General features: G+C 52.5%; 2 protein-coding genes across 2 annotated transcripts; both read right to left on the reverse strand.

Annotated features, from left to right (window-relative positions):
* Positions 1 to 2,155: 2,155 nt before the first annotated feature.
* Positions 2,156 to 6,693, reverse strand: LOC112884223 (E3 ubiquitin-protein ligase WAV3). Its single transcript, XM_025949584.1, has 2 exons — positions 5,915 to 6,693; positions 2,156 to 4,539 (listed from the first exon to the last, which is right to left on the reverse strand). Exons 1-2 carry the CDS (start codon positions 6,215 to 6,217, stop codon positions 2,638 to 2,640), a joined length of 2,205 nt encoding a protein of 734 aa, XP_025805369.1. The 5' UTR covers positions 6,218 to 6,693; the 3' UTR covers positions 2,156 to 2,637.
* An 8,238-nt stretch (positions 6,694 to 14,931) lies between these two features.
* Positions 14,932 to 16,446, reverse strand: LOC112900013 (phosphoenolpyruvate carboxylase kinase 1-like). The gene is made up of 2 exons (XM_025968711.1): positions 15,506 to 16,446; positions 14,932 to 15,377 (listed from the first exon to the last, which is right to left on the reverse strand). The coding sequence occupies exons 1-2, from the start codon at positions 16,317 to 16,319 to the stop codon at positions 15,328 to 15,330; spliced, it is 864 nt and encodes a 287-aa protein (XP_025824496.1). The 5' UTR covers positions 16,320 to 16,446; the 3' UTR covers positions 14,932 to 15,327.
* Positions 16,447 to 19,550: the final 3,104 nt, after the last annotated feature.

The raw sequence follows: 19,550 nt of genomic DNA on the forward strand, positions 1-19,550 counted from the left end.
GGAGGAAAGAGAGACGAGGCGGAGGTGGTACGCGAATATTTTTTTGTTTTTTCGTTTCCCCTTTCGCGTTGGTTTGGTGCGCGAAGGAATAATTAATCAGCGCTTACCAGAAAAACAGAATATTAACCGACGGTGATTTTTAAGTAAAAACCAAGGAAATCTTTTGATTCTTTATTACATTCTCGCGTTAAAAAATTGGTGGGATTAAAAACGAGGTGGGGCTGGGAAAGGGAAAGCACAGCTTGGATTGACGATGAAACGCGCAGGGGTGTTCCCTGTTTTGAAATTTCAAATGCTGGAGTAGTTTTCTACATGTGGTGAGCGTGTGGCCTGGCTGGCTGGCTGGCTGGTCGGTGGGCCAGGCTGGAATGGAAAGAGGGAGGCCCTCATTTTACGACGGCGTCAACCGTCAAACCCTCGTTTCTTCTAGAGGTTGGGAACTTCCAATTTTCATTTTCTAAAAAAATACTATAGCTAATAACGACAGGTGAAAAAAAATTCAGAATTACTGCCTAAATCCAGTGGCAAACATGCATGTGACAATCAGAATTACTCCGGCTCCCTCATCTTTTCCCCTTTTTTTTTCCTTCGATTTTTCTGGAAAACAGGCACTAACCCACACGAATGCCATGCCGAAAGCACGAAAAGCAATGTTCTTTCGTCTCCCAAATAAGAAAACGGGAATGGAAACGGGGGGAACATGGCTGCCATCTTTTGGTGATGGCTCTGCTTAGCTGGCCACCAGCCGCGAGATCAGTAGCTCGCTGATCCCGACGAGAACCACACAGATCTCAACCGTGACACCGAGTAGGAAGCCCACCCAAAAAATACACCGAACAGCCGGAGGTTGGAGCGGGGGGTCTGGCTTGGCATCGCGTCCCCTTTTTTCCCATAAGCAGAGGCCTCCCCGTACCATCAGCAGTGCACCGACGCAGACGCCATGATTAAAGAAGACGAGGGAGATAGTTTTTTTTCCTCATGAAAAAGGGATGAGCAGACTGGAACGTCTGGCTTGATGATATCCGTAGTTAATTTTGATGATGCGTGCAAGGCGATGATGGCTCGCTCTGGCTCTGACGGAGGAGCGAGCGAGACCGGGCAATACCAAACGATGACACAGCGGTGGTATTGGTATCCAGAAAGGAATACGTACGGCTATACAAGTCAGCCGCGGGCAGCGAGTAGATTCTGGTGTCAGTGCTTGCGTACGTACGTACGAATCGCTTTCGGTGCTTGGCGGTAGGAGGAACAGGTCAGTCAGCCTGGAACTCCTGACCATACCGATTGCAGTTGAAGCATCGACGTCAGCCCCAACAAGTCACCAACCGACTCAATTCGTCGCCATCCTCCGTCGACCTAACCGGGCCTACAGATAGAGCTCAGGAGACTCCACGGGTTCACCAATCACCCCGGGCTATATTGGGCCGTGCAAAGGGAAGGAGGAAGGAGAAGCAATGAAAATGAAATGTCTTGCTGGGCTGGTTCGCTCGGCCCACTAGCTTTTCCTTCTCGTCTTTTGTTTTCTGCTTCCTCCCCTCTCACTGCCTCACGGCCTCACCGGCCCGTTCGCCGCCGGTGCCGTGGTTCGTGGTGGGCTGGCGGCGACGGCGAGCACAGCCGCAACCATCCTCCGCCGCTTACGTACGTCCTCCGCCGCCGGCGGACGATTCCGGTGGCCGGATAGCGAAACCGACTGACCCGCACCGCGACCCCCAAAAGTTCCCGATCCCACCCTGGATCCCGCTTTGCGGCTTCTACAACCTGCATGATTACAATCAGGGTCAGGTGATTCCAATCTCTGGCCATGGTGTCGGGAAATCTACGCGCTTCAAAATCCTTACATGTTCCACGCTCCACCGAACCGATTCTAGGGAACAGCTCGTCTACCGAAGGAGGGAGGAGGAGGAGGTTTGCCTTGTGGATTCAGCAGCAGCTCTGCGTGGATGATCCCTATTTGCTGTTGCTGATGCTGAAACCTCAGGTATTTCATTCACTGCAGCCATGGTGCTCTAGACAAGCATTCACTGTCAATAGAGGATAAGCAAAAACTGTAGATGCAAAGAACCAAGCTAGCAAGTAGCATACTTTCAAAACTTTCCTTGCGTGATGCAGCAATGCCACACAGCACAACTGAGCATCCAAATTTCTGACAACATCGAAATGCCCCGGCACAACATAGACCAGGATCAGAATTCCATTTCCATGAAGAAGCAACAACCCTTTTCCATTTCCAGGAAGAGGGAAGTAGGGAACAAACCTTGCAAGGATCAGGATCAAGTATCCCATTCCCCTCAAGGAATACACCAATGTATACCCTTCTCTTATGTACATCACCACACAAAGAAGCTAGTACAATACTGGAGTATACCAAGTCACCACCAAGGGAAAAAAAATAGCCCACCCTCTTGCCCATTCCCCGCCAGGACGTATACCATCCCCTAACCCAATTACAAAACACCTTACTCTCACCATTTACCCACCATCACCCCAAATTGAATTTACACCATTGCATCTCCTTATACCACACAAACTATACCCCCATCCCATCCTCCCACCACAAAACTAAGAACTTTAACGACTACGTCCACTAAGAAGCAATTAGGCTTCAGGCAAATCCTTGGCATCACCAGAATGCAGTTACCTTGGCTGCGGGCGTGCTGGGAATGATTTTGCATGCCTCATCTGTGGAGTTTGTCGAGGGGTTGACGAGCGGCTCATTGTCTGTGAGCGCAGCAGCATGTCGATCATGGATGAAGTCTGATATGCCTGGATTAGGCTCTCACTGTCTGTGGAGTCACCGCGTGCAGTTGCCCTCTGCCATGAATGGGAGCTCAAGCCTGAGAGAACATATGCCCGACCAGATGCCTCGTACCTTTGGCGATTGGCCATCCTATCTTGCATCTCCTTCAGCTCAGCATCCAATGCTTGGCACAATCGATCACCAGACTGTCCTGATGCCGATCCCGTGATCATTCTCCGGCAGTCTTCTAGTAATGAAACAGCATTTGTCAGGTCACCACGCTCTGCAGAAAACCTTGCTTCAGCCATGACCTCAGCTGCATGAAGACGGTTCTTTTGGCGGTCCACCTCGATAGACACACTTTGTACAGAGACGAATGCTGGCCTGGAGATCTTCACTTGCACATCAGCCATATTCACAGTCTCCTTCATCAGTGGATCTTTGTAGACACAGCCAACCTTGAGAAGTGCCGTTTCCCCATAGCCTGGGGGAACATTTACAGACACAAGAAAATCCCTTTCCTCTTCAGCATACAGGTCTCCAACATCTATGGAGCCATTCCTCTTATCATCTGAAACTCTGCTAGAATAGCTGCCCGATCTGATGGAGCCAAAGTGCACGTCAGGGTGGAGGCTCTCCACCTTTACATGCAGACCTTGTGCAACTACGCTCAGAAGCCCTCCAATGCACTGTGCAAATGCATCTTGGATAGCAGCCTCTGTCTCGATGAATGAAAATGTCCCACCAGAAGTTTGTGAAATGGAGTGCAGCGATACTGAGTCATGGTCAGCACCAAATCCAAAGACATGAACAGGTACCTGCTGGTTACCATTAGTGGATGGCAGGAGGGCACAATACTCTGGTGCCCCTTTGTGTACACCAGCAGTTGGTGAGACAGTATAGGTATCTTGACCATCCGATAAAAGGATGATGCTGCAGACTGGATTCTTGGCCTGGCGTTCTTCAATAACCTTGGAGCCTTTCCTGAGGCCCTCTGCAATATTGGTCCCACCATTTGACGTCAATGAATTAACAGCCAGCAAGCTTTGCTGCCGACCAGACTCAGTCATCCGACGAAGGGGGAAGAGTCTGCGCGCTGATGATGAGAAGGCGATGACGGAAAGACGATCTGAAGAGCCAAGGTTTTGAATGACAAATCCCATAGCCCTCTTTAACAATGCAAGTTTGGTACCAGCCATGCTTCCGCTAACATCAAGAACTGTGATGAGATCAACAGGGGCACGAGCTGTGCTTGGTCCATTGCCATCTCCGAGATTGCTGGGTGTCTGCAAATGCTGAGCAAGGGGTGACTTAAGATGAATTAGAACAGTGAAGTTTCTTTCTGATGAATTTTCAGGTACTTCGGTGAACTCAGGATGTGTTTTTATCTCTACTGTTCTCAAACTGCCCTGCTGAGGGTCTTTGGTTGCTTCACACGACAATTCCAAGGGTTCATCATCATTGAAAGTACTAGGGTCATTGTCAGGCAGCAATGCAGCCAGATGATGAAGCCTACCAGAAGAACGGGCACGAGGAAGTGGTCGCAATATAGTCATATGGCCTCCATTTTGATTCCCATTAACTGGATTAATCCTTGCATTTACTTGGGGTAATTCAGCAGGCAACGGTCCTCGAAATGGAAGCTCCTTCCATTTGATACGGCAAACTGGGCAGCTGCTGCTTCCGTGCTTAACATTTGCAGAAATACAGTGGAAGTGGAAGGTATGCGAGCACTCTGCTGTGAAGAGAGCATGACCCTGACCAGGCTTCATCGTGGTCAAGCATATGGCACATGTTTTCTGAAAAAGGAAATGTAGAATAATAAGAAATAGACTTTGGAATAATAGTCAAAACGTGTAACATTTAATAGATAACACCACTGCTCCTATGGTACGTCCAGTACATGCTGCAACTTTTGAGTAACAGGCTAGTGACATCTAGAATGAACAAAGATGTAAAACTCCGACAAATACTAGTAGGCAGAGAGGCAGGGTGTCCTTAAGCCTTTGTTGATCCATCTTTTGCAGATAAATTCACAATGATGAAAGGGAAGTCAATAAATTGTTTGATACTTTGATCACAAAAGAGATAGATTAGTGCTGCCAATCGTTCATTCCAAACTGTGGTCAGAAGCCGTAGTTTTGGACTTCTGTTCAAGAAGTAGACATTCTGAAAACTATATAGAAGAAACTTGGCTTCTGCCGGGAAACTAAATATACAACAATCAGGCATGTTGCAACAAGCAACCCATGGTCAAACTTATCGTTAAGGATTATCCATTGAGATAGATGCCTTAATCTGAATTAGTCATTGCTGACTAGCTAATACACCTCACCCCAGAGGAAAAGAAGAATAAAGGGGCGATGACCTCACAGGCTCAGACAAGCAGACTAGTTGCAACTTAATTGCAACTGGGCCATGATCAGAATACTTTCTTTTGTAATTTTGGCATCCAGGCGCCCCCAAAGCGAAACTATGGTGGGCTCTAGGGAATCCGTGACTCCCCTCACCCCTGCTGCAGTTGCAAGTTGGAGCAAGAATGCACAAGGGATCTGAGAACAGTGCCCAAGCTGTTCTGAAAAGGATGCTATGCCTCCGCAAAAAGAAGTGAAGCGAGAGGGGCTGGGTGGACAGTGAGAGGAGGGAGGAAAGGGGAGGGTGGAAAGTGAATGATGAATGAGAGAGGTGGTGTGGTGGTGGACTATGGGCTATGGGCTATGGAATGTGTGAGTGAGCAAGAGAAAAAGGAGGACCCCATGGTTAAAGAAAGACAAACTCCTCCACTTCATGATGATATTCCTCCACCATTGCCACCTCCGCCCATCTCCTCCTGCATCCCCTTTTTCTACTGGTGTTGCTCTCTTTTGCGCGTGTGAATGTGTGATGAAAGCTACTGGTAGCACTGTTGCATGCATCATTTGGAGCAAAAGAGCATCACAGCACAGGTGTACAACTCAACCTGAATGAACACTTGCTACTCCTGTAAAAATGTTTTCTTTTGTTTTTCTTGTTTGGAGCTGGCTTAGCTTGCTACTGCAATTGAAAGACCTAAAGAAATCAGCCGAGCACGCGTCGATGGGTCTTTTAGACTTGTACATGGATGGATCTTGGCAAGTTACAGCCTTTTTGTACATGCCTAGTAGATGGAGACTGGTGGAGAATGAAAGACGGTACCTTGAAGGATTTGCTGCCGGATTTGGAGAGGCGGAGTCCGGCGGAGGTGGGCGTCGGGGTGGTCGGCATCATCGCGCCGGCGCCGCCGTTCACCTTGCCGTTGCTTTGCTCCGCCGAAGCCGCCGTCGGGGTGGTGTTAGCGCTGGTCGCGGCGGACGACGAGGACGCCACTGGCGACACGAGCGCCGCCGTGGAGGAGCCGGTGTTGGGCGAGCTGTCGTCGTCGCCTTCCAGCGTCCGGGGCACGTAGACGCAGAGATTGAGCCCTAGCGACATCTTTGCCTTTCGCCATCTGCTCTCCATTATACTCGCGCATACGCAGCTGGGCTTGAAGCTGCTGCTAACTGGCTAATAAGCTGAGCTGACTGTGAGTTGAGCTCCTTGTTGCTAGAAGGAGAAGAAGAAGGGTGGGTGGGTGCTGGTTGGGTATTTGGTGGAGAGGTCAGAGGCAGATTTGGCGGCGCCTTTGCTCGGTTTGGTGGCTGGCAGGAGCCGCCGCGGAAGCCATGACCATGAGAAGCAGCAGCACCCGGAAACCGGAGAGCTTGTAGCAGCTTGGAAAATCAAGAAAGGGAGGTAAAGAGGAAAGAGAAAGGGAAAGAGGCGTATGGATGGATGGCTATTTGACCTAAGCGACACCAAGCAGAGTGCGCGCGAGACTGGATGAGAGAGAAAGGGGGGAAGGGAGGGAGCAGCCTTTTAACAAAGAGGAAAGCAGCAAAGCGAGCACAGGAGGCCACCTATGGAGGGGGAAAAGGTTGGGAAGAGGTGAATGATGGCGAGGAGTGAAGGGGAAGAGGAGAGTCAGGCTCGGCTTGGGAGTGATGACCAGTCACTCGCCTGTGCTGCGTGTTTGTATGGTGGGGGAGCTCTGAAGTCTGAACAACTGAACAGAGCGGACCACCAGCTCGGCTGAAAGGGGAAGACACTACTGTATTTGCTGCGTATTTCCATGCGCTTTGTGCGCCACGCCGAGCTGGATCTCTTGTTTGCTTCGGCAGCAGCAGGTCAGCCCCGTGCTCCGCAATTTTTCAGAAGTTGTACAGGTAATTTTCTGACATGCTTTGTTTCCTCTTTTTTTTATTGCCACAAGCCCCGATGAAAGAAAAAGAAAAGAAAAAAAAAGAAGGCCGGGTCAAATTCTTTTGCTCCTTTTATATTGTGGTTTGGTATAGTTCCTGGTGCTTGCCCCTTTCGTGTCAAGGGTTTCCTCGCGTCGCCGTTGATGGGCACAGCCATTTACCATTTTTTTTCATGTGAATTGAAACAAGATGCACACATTTCATCCAGGATTCCAGGGAAGTGAAGTGAAGTGGGATCATGCAGAGCAGAGCGAGACCTTTTCCGGAGCTGAACCTAAAACATGTCCGAAAATAGGAACCCCAGCTAAGCAACCATGAGGCAGTGCCGGCCGCCCAGACTACTATGGGGAGAGAGTGAGAGACCCAAAAGCAAGGAGACGGTGACGAGGAAGAATACAATACTTGAAAACAATGGTCGTAGAAAAGCAGAGGCTCCTGTGACTGACTTTGTATAAAGGAGGGAATGAGAGCAGATGCATGGAGCGAGTGATGTGGCCGGCCGGCCGGCCACCTTTGTGCCCTGCCGTGATGTCTGTCCTTGCGCACTGATGAGGTCAACTGCTACTTTGGCGGTACGACTTCGAGCTGGTGGTGAGCGATAAAGCTTCAAAAGCTTTCAGCACCCCCATTCCATCATTCGAATCGAGCGACGGCCTGGCCTGGGTTAGATAGCCGGGAGAAGGTATCGTGCGACATGAGCTCATGTGTTTGTTCTGAAGCCATTTGGAGGCCATGGCATCATCGTGCTAAGACGTGCGCGGCATCAATAATTCAAGATAGGGAGAATGGAAGACGAAGAACTTGAACATTCATGCGTTGCAATCATCCTGCTGCATCGGTGATGCTCGTGACTTGCATGCATGCTGCAGCACGCACGGTACAGTTCGTCTGTGAGTGTAGGACCAGGATGGTACAGCACGATAAAGCACGCACGGTACCAGGATGGGCGCACAGGCACGGATCGAGACGGTACCGCTGACTCCCGGGGCCGGCGCAGGCGCCGGTGAGAAGTGGACAAGCCCTAGAGTCAAAAACCGACGCCCCCCGTGTTGTCAATTCCCTGCTCCACCACCTCCCCTCGCCGCTCCACGCTGTGCACGCTTCTCAGAGCCGGCCAGCGAATGGTCCCGTCCAGGTCCAGCGAGCTCAGCGGAGCCCCGTCTCGGCGGCGGCGGGGAGCGAGACGCCACCGGCCGCCATCACGCTCGCCGCCGCCGCCCGTGTTGCGGCCACCGCGCGTTTCACCGTGCCGTCGAGGCAACGAACCGGCGGCATACAGGGCCGCGCGCATGCGGCGTGCCGACGCCCACACGACGACGCGAGTGAAATCCCCGGGCGGCAGCCGGCCGTGCGCGTGTGTGGACTGAGTGAATTCCGGCACGTTGCTGGTGAATTAAGCCGGGGCGGGAGCCGGCCGTGCGCGTGTGTGGCCGCTGGACGGGTCGCGCGACGCCGCTTGCCTGGTTGCTCGATGCCGTTGATGGCCGCTGCAATCGGCCGTCCTCTGGGCTGCGGTGAAATAGCAAAATGGCATCTTTTCAACTTGGACGATGGATGAATGCGATATATTTTTTTACAGCGACACGAGGGCAGAAAGAGTGAGGGCCGAGTGCTGGGTGGGAGGCGGCCGAACCGGTGACATACAGAGCGCAAGGGAACGAACGACGAGCATCGGAGCCCAGAGGAAGAGGAGACTCTACTACTTTTTCCCAAGAGGAATAGTAAGAGCTGCCTCGTACTGTTAAATTATCGGCAAACCTGTGATGACTCTCTGAGTAAACTCAGACCACACGTTAGTACTATAAGATATCTTGGTTTGAATCTACTCGGCTGCTAGCAGTAGTAGAGCACACAGCTGGAAGTAGAACCAGACAAGCTGGGGTAGTTTACTCACGGGCGGCTTGGTGGTGTTGAATCGCTCGTGCGCGTCCACCGCATTCTTTGACCCCGGCCGGGAAAGGTGAGGGAGAAGACGCATCATTGTAGTGCCCACGGGCGGCAGGCGCCGGCCGGGAAACCTGATGATCATCCCTGGACGCGCCGCGCGCAGCAAGCTAAGTGCTCAGAGCTTGAGTGGGCGGCATGTGCTGCCCGGGAGTGAAGTGAAGGGTCGAAGCGGGCGGGGTCCGATTCCAATACGACTAGGCGACTGGTAACATGCCTGCCGATGCCGGCCCGGCCGGGCTGTTTGTGCGTTGCTCCGGCGCTGGAGATGCCAGGCTGGCTGCCCGAGACGACCCCGAGTCGTCCCCTCCATTGCATGCCGTGCGCTTTTCTTTGACCTCGCCCGTGCCCGTCTCCATGATTGTTGCCACCACCCACCCACTCGGACAGCATCAGAGCGCGCACGTTGCTGTGCTGCGCCTGTGCCCCCGTCCCATTCACTCACTCCACCAGTTGTTTTTGGTACTATACTACTACTAGTACCAATCTTATTATTCTTTTTGTATATATGTACCAGACACGAGCCATCAGCACTGTACTATACTAGTACCGTATCAACTAACAATTTTCCTACCATAGCATGCGTCCATCTTTGAATTGGGATTCTGTTACTACGAAGAGAACACAAATAAACGCAGCAAATATCTTCTCGCTCAGACTTTGATCTGGCCGATGCGAGCAGTCAGCAGTCAGCGGTGGCAGTGCTAGACTAGTAGACAGACACGTACTAGTAGATGCGGTCTTCTAGGTTGGAATAATCCCATCTCCCAAGGACGCGAGGAGAGCAGAGCAGGCGGGTCAAAGTCTCTGGGCACCCATACACAGCTGCAGGCAAGGAGGAGTCCCAGTCCGGACCCTTTACTGTGCGAAGTTTCAAACCCTCGCATGCCCGCGCGCGCTGCTGAGCAGGGATCCTGAATCCGGCGGTGGGTAGATCGTTGGTGCTCAACTTTGTTTAACCTTGCTGTCTGCGTGTGCCCACCTGCCCTTGGAACCTGCAGCAAACACCGGCGTCCGTCGTCCTCCTGATCGGAGCTGGAAAGATCGGTCTACGGGTATCCCGGCCGTAATCTACTCCTGCCTTCTGATGGCCGGGTCAGCTGCTGGCCCTTCAGATTGCGTAGGCGTAGGCGTAAACAACGCAGACCTGGAGAGGCACAAGGAAGCTCCGCGGCAAATGGAACTATACTATATTAATGGAACTTTCACACACCAAAAGTGAAAAGATTAATGGAACGTTGCAAATGCAGATGATGCAGCTGCGGCGGTGGCATGAAAAGGCGGAAGTTTCCTGGGCCAGTGGATTTATGGATTGGATGAGCTAGCCGCCCCTTTCGCTTCGCGGCGCCAACCCAATCCCAATCCAATCCTCCACTTCGACCAGCGATAGCTTTGACCTCCTCCTCCTCCTCCTAATAATCCAGTAATCCACGGACGGATCAGCTAACCTTATTGCACCCCGGAACACAAAGTAGTGTCACAGCGGCAGGTGCCAGGTGGGCCCTAACGACGTGTGGAGCATTTGGAAAACGGATTTGCGAGTTCGCCTCGTGCCGCCTTCGCGAAAGCATGGTGGACCGGAGCCGGGCGCTCTGGTCTCCGGTGCGCAACGTTACAAAAGAGGAGTCCCGCGATTGGCCGCCGGGGGCACCAACCAGCCCGAGCCGAGCTGTTGCGTCCCGTCGCTGTTGCGTCCCGTGAAAGGAGGCGCCTGCCCGCCCGGCCGCCTCCCGCTCTGCTTTCCGGACACTTGTTGGCTACGGCCGGTGGTCGGTCAGCCACGCGACGGCGGCGGGCGGCCGCGAGGCGGTGAGGGGAAAAACACCCCGTGTCGCGTGCCTGCTGTCCACGCCCGCGACATGTGCTCCGCGACCGGCGCCGCGAGTCTCCGAGATGGCGAGATGCCCGTCTCGTGCCGTACCTTTCGTGCTTCGGCCGGAGGCTGGAAAAACGAGAGGTTTACCTCATCTGCACGCTAAGAATATGCCATCACAAATTTATTGTGGTCAGCAGCGGGGTGAAGACTTCTCAGGCGCGAGCGCTGTCAGAGCTGATCCGAGAACAGTTACATGTATCGGTCTCTACTGGTAGAATCTTCCCCGTCCATGGGTTCTACTGAGATTAGACCAAGCCAAGTCGAGAATTACTGGCGGTGGAGCTTGCGATGTAAACCAGGTTAAATTTTAAAACGACTAATGGCTCACCTTGCCTCTTGATCAGGCCGTTCTGCTACGTGATCACTTCGACCAATAAATCATATCAGAGGAAGATGTTCAGTAATTCGTCCGGGCGTGTGGGTGGCCATGCTCCGAGGTTAGGTCAGGTCAGATCATGCTCAAAAGCACATGCCCACTGCCAGGTGCTAGCCCGATGTATGTGCCAATGTCTTCAGAAACCCTAGGACTTCAGGCTGAGCAGGATCGAGCCTGCAGTCTGCACAATTCTTCTCATGGCGAGGGATCACCCGGTGGTCGTCCTCCTCGCCCTTGGAAGATTGCATGCACAGTTGCTTTCTACGCACAGACATTGGCCTCTGGATCAGTCTCTGCACAGGCATCACCAGGCACGCATGTGGTTACCAGCACGCACACCGTAACCGTAAGCTTATGCGGTCATTGTGCATTACACCGTCGCTGGCAGCTGGCAAGAATACACGTACAGATCGAACCGTTCACCAATGAATAATGCAAAGATTTTTTTGAAAATGTATGAATGCAACGATCGATGTCCCTTTGCGACGCCATCTTTTGAGGAGACGCTGTCAGCTTGTCAGCGAACGGAGCAAATGTTGTCGCTCGTCCTATGCAGCGAAGAACAGGTCATCTGAATGGTCGCCAACCACTCCAGTGCCTCATCTTCTAGATCCTAGGAGGGTAGAGATCTCATTGCGCCCTTGCAGGAACATGGTACCATGCTGAATTTCGGACGGAGCCAGCTGGCCTCTCTTTGGTCCCTTCTCTGCAAATCGGGACATCAAAAGGAATCTGCAGACTGCATGCAGATGCAGCGATCCTCCTGGCCAGTGACCGCCGCAAAACAAAGCCTGAATGATTGCCGGCATGAACACACAGATCTGCGCACACTGGGTCTATTCTAGTAGCCGTAGGAGAGCTGGCAGCGGTGGGAATAACATTAGCATGCCCGTCCACCATGCAAATCCTCCAACGCATGCAAATGTGAATGAAAATATGAATGATTCCCAGCTGCGATGGACGCGCCCATCACATCATCTTTTGATCTCTGCGCTTCCTTTGTGCCATTCCTGCTGCTCTATCCTCAGAATTTATGCCCATGTAATGTACCACCAAGATACCATGAGAATACTATGGTGGCTGCTTTTGGGGGAGTACCTGGTCTGATTGACGTGTGCTTTCTTCAGGTGGGGGTGTTGGTGCTGCCCCCTTTGGCAAATGCAGGTTTTGTTCAGGTTAAAAGCGCGCCTTTGTGACATGCAAATAGAGCTACAACGTTTGCATTAAGGTACTAAGCACAGCAGATCATCTCGTTCCATTGAACTAGAGGAGCGCAGAATTCTTTCTTTTATGTGTTTCTCTTAGAAAAATGGTAGAAAAGAAGAAGTGCAGCAGAATTGGGACTCTGCTTTCCAGATTCCACTTATTTTTTGTAGACTCGAGGGCAGGTGTTCAGTAGTGGAGTACTGCTAATAGCGGTGGCCTAGCCTTTACTCAATTCGAACGGCCACCGATTACCGAATAAACTAGTAGGTATTGGTCCGGTTAAGAGAATAATCAATGTGATGTGGAGGGCAATGTGGTCTGTCGGACACTAGTTAAAAAAATAATAATACTATCAGTCCTTTTTTCAGCTCGGATCCCACTATCATCATAGGACGGACAGCCAGACAGAGTGATGAAGCTAAAAAACAATCACAACTGAAGCGTTTAAGATAGTTTTTTTCCAAGGGCGAAAAAGTTGCGGCGTTCAGAGCTCGAACTGAAAGGCCTCTGCATCAATGCATTTCCTTGTCGTAGCCGGGTCATATTTAGATGATCCATCTGGCGTCACCATCCAGCGGCATGTGAGGTGTGCTATTGGAGTTGGGGAGCAACCACACAACAAACGCTGGCGTGGCTGAACGGAGATGGGCGGATGGGGTCGGGAAGAAACGAGCAGAGCCAGCGAAGAGAGGCAGCAACAGGCGCAGGCGCATGCTTGTCGTTTGGCCATTTGCCTGCTCAAAGGAGGATTAGGTGGCGGCGTGGTATCATGTCATGCTGATGCTGATCAGGTGCGGAGGCGATTCTGTTGAGGACTAGAGCGCGTGCGTGCGTCGGTTGGGGCTATAAAGTGGAGGAGGTGAGGGCGCACGCGTTAACCCTGGTGAAGCATGGGTGATTACCCTTTTTGCAAGGAATGGGCAATGGCGCCGGTAACTTTCGTACGGGGAGCAGAGATAAGCTGTCCTTGTTTCGGTGGTTGTGTCACCCCATTTGAATATTTGATCCACGATTCAACTCGTCTGTATGATGGGCCGACGGCGAGTCATCTCAAACGGGGAAAATGAGCCCAATATAAGTTAGACTGATAAAGGAAAAAAGACATCTAATGGGCTCCGCCGATGGTCCAACATAAATGAGCCCAACTAGTTGCCCCCACTATACCAACCAACAAAACAAAAACGGTCCGCTGTCCGCCCTAGATGTCGATGGGTCGATCCGCTGATGGACCCGACAGAACCTGACAAGGCGGCCCAGTACACTTGGCCTGGGCCAGATGCCGTTTGCACTGCTCTCGCGCTCTGGAAAGAACTGAACCTGACCGCGGTTATCTTCAGAAAAGAAACAGGAACAATAATGGAACATCCACTGAATTTATCAGGAGTCATCGTATTCGAATGTAGACGCTCACACTGTGCCGCCCAACCGCCAAGAGAAGTAGGGACGGCAACAGACTGTCTGCACTCTGGTTAGCAGGCATTAAAGTTGACAACAATCCGGTGCACGAAAAAGACACCTGACGTGCACACTTGGGAAGAAAGGAACGGTGGTTTCAGAAAAGAAACGAGCTGGCGGTTTGCCCTGCTCCACCTCCAGTAAGGTTGCAGCCTTGCCTTCCCCCGTCGAAATCGAAAGCTCAGATCAGATACTTGCAGCAGCCGGCGGAAGGAACGTGAAGGGAGATCAGATGGCAGCCTCCCCAGCTCCCCCCTCCCTCCATCCATCCTCGACAACTTTTTCAGCAACGAGAAGCGGGCAGGAGCTTTGGACGGTGTTAAGCGCACCACACTTTCTGCAACTTGCGCCGCTTCACATGGTTTCGGCTTGAGCTGCTGGCTTCGCGACCATGGAAACGAGAGGGGCGAGGCTAGGAAAGGTGCTCGGTGCTCACGGGATAGGGCTGTTTCTTCGCCCGCCGGTGCTGTTGCTACGGAGGGAGGAGAGCGGTTGCTTTTGCGAGCAGGGTGCGGGCCGTGAGCGAGCATGCTGCTGTATCTAGCTCAGTGTCCACCAGCAGCCGGAAAGTGGAGGTCTGGAGGAAGTAGACACTAGACAAACTCACTGCAGACATGACCTAGCCTTTTTTCAGTCTGAGGATCGTAGTCTGAGCGAGTCAAGTCCCGCATACGAGGCTAGCTAATCGGCATCCATTCAAAGTTAGAGCAACCTCAGAAGCGACAGGCGCAAGCACAGCCAACGGATTCAGTATCAAGCTTGAGGTTGCGGCATCTGGGATCACGGCAAGAACTGCTGACATCTGTATCAACAGGACAACGACCGTCTCATTTCCAAGACTGAACGTGGAACAATGATTTTGTTGGCAACTGAAATCACCAGCAAAGCACAGGATGCCCAAGTATTCCCTTCTTTACAGGTCAAGCACAGTTATATAGTGTACTGAAAACAGAGCGAGGAGAAACCTCACTGCCTATCTGAAAACCATTTGGTATTCCCATCAACACATCAACAGATAAGCACCTTCTCAAGTCTCAAGTCTCAATACACAGCAGGGTATTCATCCAAGGTTGAGATATAGGAAGAAGCACAGAAATTCGATAGCAAAATGGAAGAAACACACGACTGAACTGTACATAAGTTTTTCCCCCTTTTTTTGGATCCATTTTCTCCAGAACAAGTCTAGTTCTCTCTTCTTCAGCCGGAAGAAGACTGTACATGGGTTACAGAGAGCAAACAAGAGCAACGACATTAACAAACTCAGGAAGCCCCCAAATTCCTGCTTCATGCGTGTGAGCCCTCGCCTATGGTAGATTACTGCTACTGCTACAAACTAACAAACTATGGCACTACTGTCCATCGACGATTGCCAGAAACGAAGCAAAAATCAACTGCAAAAGGTGGCTCTACTCCTCTTGGACGAACGCCATTATCTACACTGCAGATGGGCGAAGCGGAGCATCTGAATTCTGAATCAGCAGGCCACCGCCGCACTTCCCCCGCGGGACACGATCCATGGGTGCCCTGCAGGTAGAAATTAACACCAAGCCAAACATCAGCGAACATTTCCGGGACGACCAGATCTGCAGATGGTGCTCAAGGGAGCAATGGAGATGGAGTCGATAAGGACAAGGGCTGGCTGCTCTTCTTACTTAGGACTTGCTCGGCGGAGAACCTGCGGGAGACGTCCTTGCAGAGCATGCGGCGCATGAGGTCCTTGGCCTCCGGCGAGACCCCCGCGAAGGCGCGCGGCGGGAATCGCAGGTTGCCGCGGAGCACGGCCTCGAAGATCTCCCCCGCGGTGGCGCCGTAGAAGGGCACGGTCCCGGAGAGCATCACGTAGAGCACCACCCCGGCGCTCCACACGTCCACCTTCTCGGTGTACTCCTTCCCGGCCACCACCTCGGGCGCCACGTAGTAGGGCGTCCCGACGAGCCCCGTCATGGGGCAGCCGTCCCCGAACCACCCCGCGGAGCCGAAGTCGCCGAGCCTGAGCGCGCCGCTGGCGTCGAAGAAGAGATTGTCCGGCTTGACGTCGCGGTGCGCGACCCCGCGGCGGTGGCAGCCCGCGAGCGCGTCGGCGAGCTGGGCCGCGAGGTCGGCCGCCTCGGGCTCCGGGAGCGGGCCCGCGGAGACGAGGGAGAAGAGGTCCCCGCCCTCGCAGAGGTCGAGCACGAGGTGGACGGCGTCGGCGTCCTCGAAGGCGGCGTGGAGCGCGACGACGTGGCGGCTGGCGGGCGGCGGCGCGGACACGAGGAGGTGGACCTTGGGCTCCTGCTCCGCGAGCGCGAGGTCCAGCGGGTCCGCCTCGAGCGCCCGCAGCGGCGCCTTGGGCGTGGACTTGAGCGCGAAGGGCGCCCCCGTGGCGGCGGCGTAGCAGCGGCGGACGGTCCCGAAGCGGCCGCGGCCGATCTCGTCGCCGATGACGTACTCCCGCCTCAGCGCCTCCTCGCCGCCGGCGGTCATGCTACCGCTGCCGGGTGGTGGTCTGTTGGTTGGGTGGGTCGGCGTTGGTGAGTGGTGAGTTGTGTGCTGGTCTCCACCCGCCGGGCGGCGAGGACGCCTCTATTAATGCAGCAGCACCAGGCACCAGCAGGCAGCGGCAGCGTTCGGTTCAGGTGGGGGCCGGGTCCGAGGGGAGCCGAATATTCCACGCTGCCTCTTTTGGCCGCTAGCTAGCCCCCCTCACGCATTCGGTTTTGCCTGATTAATTAAGATCGCACCGCTGTGATTAGTGGGAACGATTTAATTGGCAATTAAATTTGACCCGAAGAATCCTTGATTCCAGATACGTGCTCCCTCACATAATGAATGGCTTGCCCAAACCAATGATTCCGCATTCTTTTTTCCTCGCGAGAAGAAATAAATTCTAGTACAATTTCTTTTTCTAAAAATGAACACTAGATTCCGGATTTTTTAGGGGTGTTTGGTTTGGAGGGGCTTATTATAGCCCCACTAATAAGCCCCTGATGAGTCTCTTTTTATCCAAATATGAAGACTTATACCTATAAGCCCTATAATAAACGCATAGATCCCTTCAAAAAATGTTTATAGGGCTTATTTTCTATGGACCCCACCAAAATATCCACTCTTTTTTCCCATTATCCTTGACTCCCTCGCTTACAGGAGCATTAATAGGAGGTAGAAAGATCATTATCAACTACAAGAGCTTTTTATATTTTAAGCTCATAGTAAATTTCTCTATACGAGGGATTTTTGGACTTATCTTCAAACCAAACACATTTTTAGATTAGGGCGGTTTTGGATGGATTTAATGGAGATGCACGGCCGCTATCAGACAGGTGACAGCATGGCCGGTGGGCCCCAAAGACAGTGAATTAGGGGGGGTGGGGGGGTGGGGCGGCAATGCAATGCATGCAAGGTAGTACGTGGCCTCTCTGGAGGGTGACGAGGTCGTCCTGTGGCCGCATCTGCACGGTGGGGGCATGCATGGTCTCCATCCATTGTAAATTTGTAATCCTTTGATCGATCGATCACGAAAACAAACAGTATTTGAGTGAGGTTGATCAAGTAGTAACCTTGCAGCACCGACGGTTCCGAGGCGATCGAGATGGAAGCCTGCGTCCCTGCGTTGTTGTTGTTTTGGCTGGGTCCAGAAGTTGGCACCTCGATCACGATGGCTCCGAAGGAACGAAATGGTGCGCTGTCGTTCTGTTGTGGCGCTGGGCGTTCGTGGCGATCGAGCACGATCCATCCGCTAAAATACAAGGGATTCCATGACCAAGACTGTTGGATCGCCTGCCTCGTGAGCGCCTATATGCACACAATGCCAAATCGGCCGGTACCAGCTGCTGCTTTATTTCGTTCCTATCTACACCCCATGCCTCCATGGCTCCATGCACAGATGATGCAAGCTACCTGAAGACTGGGCGGAACAAACAAAAAATCGGGATGTAGATTCAGGACGTGCGGTGCCATCGACCAAGGCCCCGTTTAGATCACTTCAAAGTTCTAAATTTTTACACTCTCTCCATCACATCAATTTTGGGACACATGCATGGAGCAGTAAATGTATGTAAAAAAAATAACTAATTGCACAGTTTAATTGTACATCACGAGACGAATCTTTTAAGCCTAGTTAGACCATGATTAGATAAAATTTATCAAATACAAACGAAAACGCTACAGTAGCAAAAAGTTCCAAATGTTATAAAAAGTTGCGATCTAAACGGGACCCAAGACGTAGTTACTTATGCCACGCATGTGGCTGAATGTGAATACGCACAGGCAGTGTACGGTCGGGTAGTCCTTGCTTCGTTCTGGACGTGATAGCATTGATGTACGTACGCGGCGGCGGCCAGCACCGTACGGTGGCTCGTACTGCACTAGGAACGACGTAAAGGAACGTTCGGCGCCGCCTCGCCTGCGGGTGCGGCCCTAGAATCTCGAAACCGCGGGACAGATGACAGAACCGTCAACCGTCGCTGTAGAGATAGAAGAGGATTGCACGCGCGGTCGCCGGCGGCGCTGCGAGATCTCAACACCTGAACGCCGCCGCCGCCGCGCGCGCGCACGGCGAACGGGTCGATCGCAGCCGCCCGCAACGCCAAAAACGTTGCGCCCCGGGCCCGGCGCCCACCCATCTGGACAGTGGCCGGTAGACAGAGACCGCGGCGAGCCAAGCGATCTGCGAACCCGGCCGCTCCGCGAAGCCGTCGACAACGACTTTGACATTCGACGGAGGTTATCAGATCATTACTGGAGTCCACGCTTTGGAAGCTGAAAGGTGCCACTTGGCGGCTACAGCACCGGCGGCGACCTGTCTCCGATTCCTCGTCCGTCCGGGCGTATGTATTCTTTGCGCCGGCGGGCGTACACAGTTCTGGAATCTCAGGAATCGCCAACATGACCGGTAGCGCGCCACTCATCCGGAGGTGTGACGTCACTGATGAGAGGGACAGCGAGAGGAAGGGGACGATGGTTTATACAATATTATATGGATGCATGATTGCCTGTTTGATTAGTGGTAAAGTAGCAGATGGAAATGGACAAGTTGAGTTTGAGTATGCATGGTTGGGCAACAAATACTACTTTATATGCGGGACTGTGCATTATGCATGGTGGGGGCGCCGCGAAATGATATTTTCTATACCTAGTTGAATGCTAAACACGAAAAAATATCCCTCCCACCGGTCTCCTGGGGATTAAACGACAAACGCTGCCACGACGCAGGCCACTGCCACTCCATGCCGTCTCTACTCTCGCTGGATATACTTGTTCTAATTTCCTCCGGCTGCTAGGTGCGATATGCGTGAGTTGCGACAGAGACCTCGCACCAAAATGGAGTTCTTTATAGACCTCTTTCGGGAGGTGGTTAGCTAAATTTTTGTCAGCAGGGGCATGAGAAAGAAATCTTTGGCAAACTCCAAGGACATATTGACATGTCTGTGTCACTGTGTCTGTGCTTACGACTGGTGCAGTGCAGGCACAAATTAAACTATATTGCGTGTCCTCTTGCATGCATGGCGGCGTTTCTGTAAAACTAGCTCGCTGTCATCTGTTGTGATGAGGTGAGCCGCCACCTTGGTCATTGGGCGTGTTTAGAATCGACGCCGGCAGCATGCCTATACCTGTTGACACAAGTGGAGATCCATTAATTGTTTCTTGTAACAGATAAATACTGCGCATCCGTAGACTGCGGGGGATCGGAGAGCTGACGGCACACTGCTGTGAGAA

Source organism: Panicum hallii, chromosome 1 (genome assembly GCF_002211085.1).
Source record: "Panicum hallii strain FIL2 chromosome 1, PHallii_v3.1, whole genome shotgun sequence".
Taxonomy (NCBI): Eukaryota; Viridiplantae; Streptophyta; class Magnoliopsida; order Poales; family Poaceae; genus Panicum; species Panicum hallii.

Bases quoted from the DNA above. Each gene is read 5' to 3' on its own strand.
- LOC112900013 (XM_025968711.1), bottom strand. From the start codon at position 16,319: ATGACCGCCGGCGGCGAGGAGGCGCTGAGGCGGGAGTACGTCATCGGC. The intron at 15,378-15,505 runs GTAAGAAGAGCA...TTCTACCTGCAG, and splicing joins CTCCGCCGAGCAAGTCCTAA to GGCACCCATGGATCGTGTCC.
- LOC112884223 (XM_025949584.1), bottom strand. From the start codon at position 6,217: ATGGAGAGCAGATGGCGAAAGGCAAAGATGTCGCTAGGGCTCAATCTC. The intron at 4,540-5,914 runs GTACCGTCTTTC...TTCCTTTTTCAG, and splicing joins CCGGCAGCAAATCCTTCAAG to AAAACATGTGCCATATGCTT.